Source organism: Molothrus aeneus, chromosome 25 (genome assembly GCF_037042795.1).
Source record: "Molothrus aeneus isolate 106 chromosome 25, BPBGC_Maene_1.0, whole genome shotgun sequence".
Classification (NCBI taxonomy): Eukaryota; Metazoa; Chordata; class Aves; order Passeriformes; family Icteridae; genus Molothrus; species Molothrus aeneus.
Window position 1 is genome coordinate 853,695 of NC_089670.1, and position 13,745 is coordinate 867,439.

The following is a 13,745-nucleotide window of genomic DNA, read 5'->3' on the forward strand; positions in this document are numbered from 1 at the left end:
TCACTGATATTTTTCATGTTTAGGATGTGGGGAAGGACACGCAGGAACATTGGAACAGATTAAATTGCTGAATTTCTCATCCCCCCACTCCTCCCCCTTTTTTCCCAGAGAAGGGAGCTTTCCAACCCCTAGGACAGCCCAGAAGAGCAGAGTGCATGGGAACAGCACCACCAAACCATGGACCAAACCCTCTGAGCAGCACACAGGAGCCACCTCACTCTCACAGCAGCCACCACCAGCTCCACTCCCACCTCAGCTGGTGCTAAAACCATTTCTGCCTTGGGGCAGCAACAGGAATGCCACAGACATCTTTTATGGAAAATCCTTTCCTTGGGATTTTCCTTAGGAAGCTGAGAGGCCTCAGGAGCAAAATGTACCCAATGGTTATCTGCTGCTGTGGAATGCAACAGGTGCAGCTGGGATTGGGCTCATGTGGTTGTTTCTAATTAATGGCCAATCACAGCCCAGCTGGCTCAGACAGAGAGCTGAGCCACAAACCTTTGTTATCATTCCTTCCTATTCTATTCTTAGCCAGCCTTCTGAGGAAATCCTTTCTTCTACTCTTTTAGTATAGCTTTAATGTAATATATATGATAAAATAATAAATCAGCCTTGTGAAGCATGGAGTCAGATCCTCATCTCCTCCCTCACCCTCAGACCCCAGTGCACACGGGCACAGAGGAGGAGCATCCTCTGCAGGAGGGAGCACAGAGCCACTGGCCCTGCACCCTGGGGACAGCTTTGGCTCCTCACTCACAGCTTTGGGCAGGGAGAGCTGCTGCCAGCAATGACACATTTTACCCAGGATCTCCTGAGCACAGCTCGATTTGGAGAATTCCGTGTTTATCACCATTGCTTTGATGCAGAGACACCAGAGGATGTGAGGGAGCTTCAGTGGAGCAGCCCTGGCCAGCCCAGGCCACCGGGGCAGGATGGAGCTGTGCCTGTGGCTGATTTTCACACAATCCCTGCTAGTGAGAACTTCTGGAGAGCCTCCCCCTTCCAAAACCCAAACCTCTCTCTGAGGCAGCAGTGCCAGCCCGTTTATGAGATGTTTTTATCCCGAGCTGAAGGATGGGGTTTGGCTGTGTTTGTGCTTGGCAGTGTCCGTACTTTTGGATGATTTTAGGCAGACAACATCTGCTGCCTTTAATGCCCAGCTGCTCTATTTAATCCCTGTTAAAACTGGTTTTCCCCTTCCAATTTCTTTAAACACTACTGGGAGGCTTGTTTGAAACACATCCCTTGTAAAGGCTCCTGGCAACTCTGAAATGAGAGTTTTCCTTAATCTTCCTGCTACCTTCAGGGGATAAACTGCTCAGCTGCCACCATCTCACAGTGTGGGTGATGGTAATGAGCTGGAGGGGCAGTCAGGCGGCAGAAACCCCAAAATCCCATCCCATTTCCCTCTGCCCTCACCCCAACAGGGCCTCCTGAGGAGCTCTGACAGAGCTGCAGCCCCCAGGGCCTGCAGGAGAGCCCAGCACCTTCCAGCAAACACTGATGGAGATCTGCTAATTAGGGTCCTCCTCACCAGGAGTGTGATGGTATCAGGGGTCCAGCAGGACCTGGAGGGCAGAGAGAGCTCCTGGGCACTCTGTGCATGGGCCTGGAGAGCAGAGAAAGCTCCTGGGCACTCTGTGCATGGGCCTGGAGGGCAGAGAAAGCTCCTGGGCACTCTGTGCATGGGCCTGGAGAGCAGAGAGAGCTCCTGGGCACTCTGTGCATGGGCCTGGAGGGCAGAGAGAGCTCCTGGGCACTCTGTGCATGGGCCTGGAGAGCAGAGAAAGCTCCTGGGCACTCTGTGCATGCGCCTGGAGGGCAGAGAAAGCTCCTGGGCACTCTGTGCATGGGCCTGGAGAGCAGAGAGAGCTCCTGGGCACTCTGTGCATGGGCCTGGAGAGCAGAGAGAGCTCCTGGGCACTCTGTGCATGGGCCTGGAGGGCAGAGAAGGTTCCTGGGCACTCTGTGCATGGGCCTGGAGGGCAGAGAAGGTTCCTGGGCACTCTGTGCATGGGCCTGGAGAGCAGAGAGAGCTCCTGGGCACTCTGTGCATGGGCCTGGAGGGCAGAGAGAGCTCCTGGGCATTCTGTGCATGGGCCTGGAGGGCAGAGAAGGTTCCTGGGCATTCTGTGCATGGGCCTGGAGAGCAGAGAAAGCTCCTGGGCACTCTGTGCATGGGCCTGGAGGGCAGAGAAAGCTCCTGGGCACTCTGTGCATGGGCCTGGAGAGCAGAGAAGGTTCCTGGGCATTCTGTGCATGAGCCTGGAGAGCAGAGAAGGTTCCTGGGCACTCTGTGCATGGGCCTGGAGGGCAGAGAGAGCTCCTGGGCACTCTGTGCATGCACCTGGAGAGCAGAGAAGGTTCCTGGGCACTCTGTGCATGGGCCTGGAGGGCAGAGAGAGCTCCTGGGCATTCTGTGCATGGGCCTGGAGGGCAGAGAAGGTTCCTGGGCACTCTGTGCATGGGCCTGGAGGGCAGAGAGAGCTCCTGGGCACTCTGTGCATGCACCTGGAGAGCAGAGAAGGTTCCTGGGCACTCTGTGCATGGGCCTGGAGAGCAGAGAGAGCTCCTGGGCATTCTGTGCATGGGCCTGGAGGGCAGAGAAGGTTCCTGGGCACTCTGTGCATGCACCTGGAGGGCAGAGAAGGTTCCTGGGCACTCTGTGCATGGGCCTGGAGGGCAGAGAAGGTTCCTGGGCACTCTGTGCATGGGCCTGGAGAGCAGAGAAGGTTCCTGGGCACTCTGTGCATGCACCTGGAGGGCAGAGAAGGTTCCTGGGCATTCTGTCCGGCCCCAAACTGGGACCTGTGGCCTCGGTGCCTCAGAGCCCCACCCATCACTTTTTATCACAAAGGTATCACTTGAATCCCTACCCTGAGCCTGGAAAAAGGCTGTCAGGCACACGTTTCACACTAAAGACTGGCCCCAAACCAGCATTTTTCAGCAAACTTGGTCCTGTAAGAGAATTTCCAACAAAATTCTGAGATCAAACAGCCCTGGAGCTGTTTCAGCACAGTGATCCAGGAGCCAAAAGCCAGATTTGATTGTGCCCCTGCACTCTGATGCCAGACACCTCATGGCATGGGACCTCATGTACCTCGTGTGTGATTTATTCCCCTCATGCTGAAGTGTTCCTTGTAAAAGTGCTGGGAGAAAGGAAAGTGGAATTTTGTCTGCTTCCACATCCAAGAGCTGCTCCACCGTTGTGCTGCAGGATTATTCCAGTCACTGGTGGCTGGAAAGAGCAGTTCAGTGGGAACAACCAGTGACCCCCTCCCTGTCAGAGCTCCTGGGCTCGCAGCAAAGGCCTGGCTCAGGCAGCAGGACAGAGTTTCTCACAATACATGGCACAAACAGGGCAACACCCACACCAACCTGCTTGGGGATGCACAGGCATGAAACACATTTCATTCCTCAGCAATTCAGACAAAAACGTTACACCCAAGCTGGCAGGGAAGTTATTTTATAGTAATCTAGAGCTTTAATTGTTCCAGCATCGTGATTTTATCAGTTTTTAAGCGATAGAGGGATGCTCTAAGATAATAACTTCACCATTTCAGCAGAATGCCACCTTTATGTTACATTATTTTGTTTCTGACAGAAACACAGCTCTGAGGAAGCACCTGCCCCAGCTTTCCCTCTGCCTCCATCAAGCTACCCTGGCATTAAACAGAAAAACCTGACACAGCACAGGCCAAAACCCCTCTGTGAAAAATCAGCTCCCACCAACCTTCAAACTTCCTTAACCTCGAAATGAATGGCAAATCCCCCCCAGAGCTGCAGCACGGGTGGGCTCTGCTGCCTCAGCCCCAGCTCCTGGGAGGGACAAACTGGGACTGGACTGGGCTGGGCTGGGCTGGGCAGCAGCCCCAGCTGGAACAGCCCCACCCAGGCACCCCAAAAGCCAGGGCAGCACCGCCAGGGACTGCACACAAAGGCAGAGAAGCAATAAATGGTGCTCAGGAGGGGAGGAGAGGAGATGGCAGAGGAGATGGGAGAGGGGATGAGCCCCTGGAGGTGATGGGAAAAGCAGGAGGATGTGCTGGAGAGCCCTGAGCAGCTCGGGCTGAGGCAGCCCAGTTCAAAGCACTCCTCAGATTCCAGCAATGCCTCAGGAGCACAGCGTGCCCAGGAACGTGGTTTTGTGCTCCTCTCCTGAGCTGGAACTGTGCAGCCTCCAGCCCTGCAGGCTTTCTGGGAAATCCATTAAGAGCCCATGCAGTGCCCAGCAGCCCTGAGTGAGATCACCACGACCCAGGAGCATCTGCTGCCCCTCCAGAGGCTGGGGATCACCTCCCCTCCAGCAGGGCTGCCACAGCAGCTCCTCCTGTGCATGCCCCACAGCCAGGGACACCCTAAAACCTCCCCCATAAACCCTCAAAAAACCCTCTGAGAAGGGCAAGGCACAGAGGAAGCACTGGAGTCAGAGCCTTCCATGTACACACTGAAGTAGAAACCATCAAGCTGTATTTCACTGCCACAAATAGCAAATATTTAAAAATAAAACGTTATTTTTAGCCTAAGTGGTGCTTAAGGACTGGAGAATAAAACATTGCCCAGAGACAGGGAAATGTCACCACGAGGAAACGCTGAAGCAGCCCTGTCCTGCTCACTGAGCTCAGGGCACACAGAAACCATTTGGGATCCTGGCTCAGACCTTCAAACCCTCCCTGATTCAGCCAAACCTTCCTAACTCAGCCAAAAACCAGAGGAGAATGGGTCAGCTGCAACACCTGGGCGTATCCACAAGGGCAAAATAAATACAATTTATTTATACAATATAACTCACACAGCAGTTTCCCAGCTCCCCTAGCAAAGGCTGCTCTGCACAGGGCACTCCATCCCCTGCCCTTCTTTGCCACAAGCAGGATGGAAATAGAATATAGCTGGATGGGATATGGAACTCCAGCTGCTCCCAGACAGGTGGGGATTGAGCAAAAAGGGGCTGGAAAGGAGAACAGACCAGGCTTGGCCCTCCCTGCTCCTTTCTGACACATGACAGACATCCTGAGAAAGCAGCCTGGGAAAATAAAGCCCCTTCCACAGTCCCAACTTGAGATTTTCTTGAACGGAGGAAAAGAAAAACGAACATGGAAAAAAATCATCAGCGTTTTGAAATATCTACAATTACAGTTAGGTTTTGTTTTCTTTTCAAACAGTTTAAATCAAATGCCTGAAGAAGCAGATGGGAAACTCTCATGTGCTAAAAGTTGAGGCTTCTACCAGAGCTCTCCATTAGGAGACAAAAGACAAGGATTAGCAAAGAAGATGTTTGAGATCGTAATTCTTATCAAAAAATCCTGAAAGGCTTAAAAGCATTGGAAGCTCATTTCCCCAGCAGCTCTGGTCCCTGGACAGACAGATGGAGGGAGACAGCTTCCCCCTCCCCAGCACGGCCTGGGCGAGGTAGGGATTGACTAACTGTGGAAAAATCCACATAATTGAGAAGACAAATGTTGAACAGTTATTTTACAGCCTGAACTATTGAAGGAAAAAGGCTGCCCGTGCCAAGGGGCCAGCCAGGCCCATTGTGTGTGAGCAGCCCCGGGCAGCAGCGGGGCTTTCATCCCTGCCAGGTGCAGCCCCAGGGCTGCAAACTGCCCTGGGAGCAGCAAATAAACACCCCTGGGAGCAATAAATAAACACCCCTGGGAGCAATAAATAAACACCCCTGGGAGCAATAAATAAACACCTCTGGGAGCAGCATCCTCTGCAAACTGCCCTGGGAGCAGCAAAATCACCCCTGGGAGCAGCAAATAAACACCCTGGGAGCAATAAATAAACACCCCTGGGAGCAATAACCTCTGCAAACTACCCTGGGAGCAACAAAAAACACCCCTGGGAGCAGCATCCTCTGCAAACTGCCCTGGGAGCAGCAAAATCACCCCTGGGAGCAACAAATAAACACCCCAAGGGGAACAGCAGCAAATAAACACCCTTGGGAGCAGCAAAAACAGCCCTGGGAGGAGCAAATAAACACCCTGGGAGCAGCTAAAAACACCCCTGGGAGCAATAACCTCTGCAAACACCCCTGGGAGCAATAAATAAACACCCCAAGGGGAACAGCAGCAAATAAACACCCCATGGGGAACAGCTAAAAACACCCCTGGGAGAAACAAATAAACACCCCCGGGAGCAATAACCTCTGCAAACACCCCTGGGAGCAGCAGCAAATAAACACCCCTGGAACAACAAATAAACAGCCCTGGGAACAGCATCCTCTGCAAACTCCCCTGGGAGCAACAAAACCACCCCTGGGAGCAGCAACTAAAACCAGCCCTGGGAGCAGCAGCAAATAAACACCCCTGGGAGCAGCAGCAACTAAAACCAGCCCTGGGAGCAGCAAAACCAGCCCTGGGAGCAGCAGCAGCAGCATCCCTGCATCTCCCCTGCACCCAGCAGCAACACCCAGCCAGCAGCACCAGCCCTGCTGAGCCCCTGGCTGCCCCCCCTGCTCTATTTCCAGTCACTTAAAGCGATGCCTTCAGGTTTAGCTTTTCTATTTTCAGATTCTGTGCTGCTTTAGAGTGTGGGTCTGAGCTTCCTATCAGGGGATGTGAGCCCTGCAGGGAGACAAAACAATTGCAGCTCCAGCTGGGCACCAAGGCCAGGTGACAGGCACAAGAGATAAATGTGGATTGAGGAGAGAAAACCAAAAAGGATGGGACTGCATGGCTAACCCAGCCCAGCAGAGCCTGACAGGCTGTAAGGGATGGAAACCCAGCCCAGCAAAGCCTGACAGGCTGTAAGGGATGCAAACCCAGCCTAGCAAAGCCTGACAGGCTGCACAGGGGTGGAAACCCAGCCCAGCAAAGCCTGACAGGCTGCACAGGGGTGGAAACCCAGCCCAGCAAAGCCTGACAGGCTGTAAGGGATGCAAACCCAGCCCAGCAGAGCCTGACAGGCTGCACAGGGATACAAACCCAGCCCAGCAGAGCCTGACAGGCTGCACAGGGATGGAAACCCAGCCCAGCAAAGCCTGACAGGCTGTAAGGGATGGAAACCCAGCCCAGCAGAGCCTGACAGGCTGTAAGGGATGGAAACCCAGCCCAGCAGAGCCTGACAGGCTGCACAGGGATACAAACCCAGTCTAGCAAAGCCTGACAGGCTGCACAGGGATGCAAACCCAGCCCAGCAGAGCCTGACAGGCTACACAGGGATACAAACCCAGCCCAGCAGAGCCTGACAGGCTGCACAGGGATACAAACCCAGCCCAGCAGAGCCTGACAGGCTGCACAGGGATGCAAACCCAGCCCAGCAGAGCCTGACAGGCTGCACAGGGATCACTGCTCCCTGTTCCTCCCCGTGCTGTCAGCAGCCCTCTGTGAAGCCATGGCCAGGACACCTCACACCTCCTCCTGCTGCTCCAATCATCCAACACTGCTGAAATTGCCCTGAGCCTGAGCTCCAGAGCTCCCTGTGCAGTTCCCATCTGGCTGCAGACACATCCATTCTGCAGTGCCTTCCTTGCTTTTTCCACCTTCCTTTTAAGAATACCAGGAAATTTCACAGATAAATAAACACTGGAAATACTGAAGCAGCAAAGTCTCGTACTTTAAAGGTTAGGAAACACTGTAAATACTTTTTTTTGGTGTAGCTACCTTTCTCAAAGCAATGCAAATTCAGTGTAACCTTGGTTTCCATCACCCAGCAGGCAGCACAGGCAGGGTTACTTCCTTGACAGACAGCAAATCTGTTTTATCCTCATCACCCAGCACGAGGCTGCATTCCTGATGGACTGCACACAACTCCAGCTCTGCTCTGGAGCTAAAGCTGCCCCACAGACCCTCCCTGCATGGCCCTCCTGACAGCAGCTCTGGGTGTGCTCTGTCTCTCACAGCTTCCCTGGGACATGAAACACCACTACTGCAAGTCAGATGGAAAACAGGAAAACCAAGTGAAGGTTTGTTCTATAGTGAAGGCTTAGTCTGGATGTTCACTCAACGAGAGTTTGAAGCTCTCTTTTTTAAAACCATAAGCAAACCAAATCTGTATTTCTAATCTATTTTGATGTGTTTCAGGGCCATGATTTCATGGTGCACTCAGCAGTGCCGGGTTTACAGCTGCACCCAGTGATGTTAAAGGTCTTTCAGCAGGAAATGGTTCCACATCCCCAATCCCTGCTGGGGGCGGCCCAGGTGATCCCCAGAGCTCCTTCCCAGCCCAGGCATTCCCTGCCAAGCCAGGCACCCAGAGGGGAGCACTCCTGGAGAGCTCAGGATGGGCTAAACCCCAGCCCCTGGGCAGCAGCACGGACAGGTTTGTGCTCTGAGGCCACATTCATCTGCTGCTGCTGCTGCCACAAACCCTCACAAGCCTGGCCCCACGCCCTACACGCTGTCCCACACCTGGCAGGGACCTTACAGACAGCTCTTGTCACCACAGATGCACAGCTCAGCCCCAGGAGAGATTGAATCCTGTGCAGAAAATGAGGCAAGACCTGCAGAAAACAGAGGGCAAGGGCTGAAGGACTAAAAATACACCCAAGAAGTGCCATGGAAGCCCAGGTTTGCCAGCTCCCAGCTTCTCAGCCTAAGTATTGCACCACTGAGACCACTCTAGACAAAAAGCAAAGTTAACTTTTCCCCTAGGAAGGGTTAAATCCACTTAAACAATGTGCAATAAAGACAGCCGTGCCCCAGTAACACTGAACTTGTTTCTACTCCATACAATAATCTCAGGAAGCAAAATTAAAATCTGTCTGCACGGTCTGAGGTCACTGGGGCTAGGGATGGTTATTTTAAATCTGAGTATTAGAAACACATGGTCCCCCATGGAGGCTTCCAGCAAAGCTGAACCTGCTGGTGCTCAGCCTTTCCAGGGAATGCTGAACACCTCCAAGGGTCCCAGCAGCCAGGGCTGCCACTCCACAGCATGGAAACAGATATTGTTTAGACAAGGTGATGAACATTTCTGAAACTTCAGTCTTGAATCATTTCTGATTTACAAACTAATCCTAACAATGATGCAGCGCATCCCCAGCCCCTGCTCTGAGGCTCAGCACTCCAGCACACCCATACACAGGGCTGATTAATCTGCATCACAGCAAAAATGTTCCCAATAAACAGAAATGTGGAACAACTTCAGCATTTTGCCCTAGCCACGTAAATACCCTTTAGGAGGAGCCCTTCACTGCCCATGTCCTGCCTGGGCTGCTGCAGCAGGAGCTGAGCACTGCCCTGCACAGGGAATCTCGCTCTGCTGCTGCCTCCAGTAAGGCCTGGCAGCACCAGGGATGTTTTCATCCTTTACTGATGGGGCCAGGACAACTCTCCAGGTGTGTTCAGAGCAGGCAGAACAGGCTCCAGGCTCCCACTTCCATCAGGGTAACCAAAATCTCCCCCAGGCTGAGCTGGGTCCCCCTGCAGGATCCTGTGCCACCCACTGTGACCAGAGGTGACACTGCAACCTTGCTCTGCAGAGCTATTGCAAACAAAAACATCATGCCACAATTTCTGGTCGGTTCCAGAAACTTGATTTTGACAAGAAATTGAAAGCGTTACAAAACCATATAATTAAAGGATTATGATGAGAGATGGGTTACTTAAAATGATCCTTTCTGGGGAGGAACATCCTGACTGGGCACAGCACTCCCCTGGCCAGGAGAAGGACATGAAGGGTCTGATTTTGCAGCTTATCTACCCATGAACTAATTCATGCTCTGCTGTGAAGTTCAGAGGAGCCGGAAGCAAAAGAGCCCCTCCTGAGCAGAGCAAAGAAATGACCCTGGCAGGGAAAGATGCCAAACAGGGCGAGTTTTGCAAGCTCCCAATATTTACCATCCATCCCAGAGTACTCCATTCTCATGCAAGCATGTCACAATGAGAAAACAACATCTCTATAAGGGTAAAACAAACAGCATTCACAATTTCTGAAAGCATTCTTCCACAATTATTGCACTAGATTAGATTGCCTCATCACCAGGGCCAGAGGCCATTTACACTATTTTCTTTCTTTTTTATTTTTTTTATGGAACAGATGAAAGGATTACAGAAAGTTTTCTGGGGCCAAATTTGGAGCTAATGATGGGAAAATTCTTTTGCTAATCCCCACTGCTAGCAGACTCCTGAGGCTGGAGAAAAACAATGTCTCCTGGTACCCTGCTTCTCTTTTGCTCATCAGTGCAAAATGCCGGGCTCAGGAGGCTTGCACAGGCCCAAAACCAGCTTTGAGCAGAGCCATAAAACCTGCAGGGCAGGCTGCAGTGAAAACCTGAGCACAGAACCACTGAGGCCCCCACTAAAATGGGGATGTGAGAGCCAAGGATGGGGCTCAGCACAGCCACAGCCACCCCAGCTGTCCCCGGGGGGAATGGGCTGTTCCAGAACATTCTGTGATGCAGGGATCCCACCTGAGCAGCCCCTGCTGCCTGCAGAGGTGCCTGCAGAGCTGTGGGGCTCAGGCAGGCTGGTGTCACCTGCTGCCACCTGGGTGCAGGGACAGGACTGTGCATGGCACAGCTGCCCCAGAGCCCAGGGCTGCCCCGGGACAGAGCTCCAGCCCTGCCCTGCCCCTCAGCACCGCCAGGCACCTCCTTCCCAAAGGGGTTTAACCACTCTGCAGTCATTTAACAGACACAAGGCAATTCACACGTGAGGAGTAAACTTTGCATAACGAATCCCTGGTGCTGAGGCATCTGCAAGGGCACAGCTACCCCAGCTGGCACCAGGGGACAATGCCCAGATGCCTCTGGGCACCCGGAGAGCCGGGGCTGCCTTGCAATGGGAAAAGCAGTGCTGAGGAGCTGAGTATTTCATTTATATATTCGTATGTAAATATGAATATATTTCATTTCGGGTCAGCAAAAGAGGTTCTTTGCAGTGGGATGGCAGTGTGTGTGTGGTCACTAGGGTGAGAGGGGTCGTTCATCTGTCCCCACACGATGGCAGATGAGTCAGTCACTACTAAGAGTGATCAAGGTTCAATACTCTCCACAGCCCCATGCATTGAATTTAGCTGAATGAATATCTTGTATCTATCCTGCCCCATGAGCTACTCAGCTCCACAGACATACATGATCCTTACATTGTCCTTGCCCAGTGTGACAGGGATAACCATGGAAAACAAAGAAGATATAGGCTGAGGACAGCCACTATTGCAGTCAGCATGGCCAATTCTTTCTCCCAGCTCCAGTTCAACATTAATATGCTGCTGAAATTGAAATTAAAAATCTAGTTGTGGAGCCTGGAAAATCGGTACCCAGCTCCCCAAAGGCTAATTCATTAATTAATGCACATTATCAGCTGCTCCTGAATGAAGCCAGGCTTTATTTTAACAGCAGGAGAAGCTGCAGAAGGTGGGAACATCCCCAGCAGCCAGGGAAGGGGAAGTGAAGCTTCCCACAGAAAGGGGCTCTGATGGAAAGTCTGAGTGCAGGAAAGAGAAATGTTGAAGCAGCACTTAATGAAGATGAACTTCCCCTGCCTCCCCACAAGGCAGACGATGCCATTATCACTCAGCACCAGGAAGGAAAGGGATTCCAGGGAAGGGGAAATTGCAGGGCAGTTATCCTCATCAGCCTGGGCCAGCAGCACTGACAGGGCTTGGCACAGAGCCTGAGCAAAGTCTGCTCATGGTTAAGCACAGGGCATGAAGTGAGATGTGCACAGGGAAAAGAGCCCCTGGAAAATATTGCTAAGGGCTTCAGCTCCTCCAGGGTGCCAGTGGCAACAAAATGTCAGACCCTATCCCCCCATATCCGCCAAAAAAACCCAGAAAAAGGGATTGCATCGAGCCAGAGGAAACAGGGGAGCTCCACTGGCCTGGCAGGGATGGAGGAAGTGCTGAGTGATCTTCACACCTGGAGGGTCAGGGGATCTGCTCCCAAATCCCCTGGGCAGCTGCAGCCTCTCCTGATTGACTGAGCTGCCCCACACCTGGAGAGCCAGGCTGCTCCTAAATCCTCTGGGCAGCTGCAGCCTCTCCTGATTGACTGATCTGCCCCACACCTGGAGAGCAACTCCACTGGGCCCTGGCTCCTCTGCAAGGTGCTCTCCTGGTTCAATGTGACACTGCATTTGAGCTATCTCGCTGCCACAAACCCTCCCCAGCCCAATCTCTGGCAGCAAACAGTGCAGTGCTGCTCCTTCAATCGCTGCCTCAAGACTTCTCCCTTCAGCTAATCAGGAAACACAGAATGACAATGCTCAAGTGAAGCCCTGCCACACATAAAAGCTGTCATAAAATGGAAAAAGGCAGAGGATGGAGCACAAGATCCATTCTGTGCTCTGGAGCAGCAACCAGCAATGCCTCTGTTCAGAAGTCAGGCTGGGGGAAACACCCCAAGTGCTCTTCATGGGCACAGCCCACGGGGGATGGAGAGGGGCACAGGTAAACCAGGTGTGAGTGGGCACACTCTGCAACGCTTGGACACAAACCTTCAGTGCCAGCTGCTTGTTCTGTGGGCAGGAGGAGCACTTGTGTGAGGAGAGAAGAAACCAAACCCCAGGTTTACAGAAAAGCGAGGCAAGACCTTGTCCTTACCGTTCTGCTCGTCCAGCTCATTGCCAATCTCCTGCCCCATTTGTTTCTGTCTGGATATGATTGAAGAAAGAGCATCGAGCCCAGCATCTTGTTCTGCACCAGGAAAATATATTAAATTACTTCCAAGAGTTGCTGAAATGCCAGGCTACATAAAATAGGTAGAAGTGAAGGAAAAAAAAAACCGACTCTGTGTTTAAAGGGCTAAAATGTATTAAGAAAAACACATGAACACAACATGAAAATTAATCCTTATGGCAACAGTGCTCTTGAAATAATGTGAATGATGGGTAAATAATTTCTCTGCTCTGGCTGGGACATTTTGCTGAGGATCCAAAAAAAAAAAAAAAAAATCCAAGAATTTAACATTTAGCTGTTACTCAATCATAAATGCAGGGGATTTTCTGGCACGCACAGTGAGCTCCAGATTAGCCTTTTTAAATTTTCCAAGCAACTTTTAACATGAATAAAAGAAAACAGGTGATGCAAACGCCAAAGAATTCCAAGAGATTTTGAAAGCTGCGAGAGGACACAGAGGGTGGGGAGAGCTGAGGGGATGAGGGCAGGGACAGTGTGAGGTGCTGGGGGAAGAACCACATCCCCTGGGCCCTGCAGGGAGCCCCTCAGCCCAAATGTGCAGCTCCCCCTGCCCAGAGCTGCCAGGGTGGCACAGCAGGAGCTGCAGAGGGGCAGTGCCCAGGGCACAGCAGTGATGCCCAAATGGGCTGCCCAGGACACCTCCACTCCAGCAGCCTCCTGCAGCCCCGGTTTAATTGCCTACAATGTAATTAAAAACGCAGCTGAGCCCCTCCTGGCCCATCAGACAGCCTCCTGAGCTGCACAGCAGTGGTTCCCAGGCAGAGTGAAGCAGGCTTTTCCTGGAGACTGATTTCATTGCATCACTTCCAGGACTGGAATTGCCTGGGAATGACCTCATCTGCCACCTGACCTCCCCAGGCTGAGCTTTCCCAACACTCCCAAAGCCAGAGACTCCTCATGGGTGCAGAGGGCCAAAATCTGAAGACCCTTTTTGGATTAATTAATTGGGATTAATTAATTTGGAGTTAATTCTTACCTTGTCCCAATTCAACAAGACCTTGAATGCACCCAGCAAGGCCCCTACAGCCAGGGCAGTTATGTGATCACACTGCACACAAAACCATGAATATGGGCAAAATCAGGACCTCTGAAATTTAATTTAAGAGGCTGCATCCAGATAAGAACATTGCAAGCACAATGCTGCCCCTGCAAACACAGAAAGC

The 13,745-nt window shown here is 52.2% G+C and overlaps 1 protein-coding gene across 1 annotated transcript in view; it reads right to left on the minus strand.

Annotated features, from left to right (window-relative positions):
- Positions 1–13,745, minus strand: part of STX8 (syntaxin 8) — an 82,685-nt gene that overhangs the window by 55,717 nt on the left and 13,223 nt on the right. Inside the window, exon 6 of the mRNA XM_066565587.1 lies at positions 12,487–12,579. Coding sequence (XP_066421684.1) covers positions 12,487–12,579 — 93 coding nt within the window. The remainder of the gene's footprint in view (positions 1–12,486; positions 12,580–13,745) is intronic.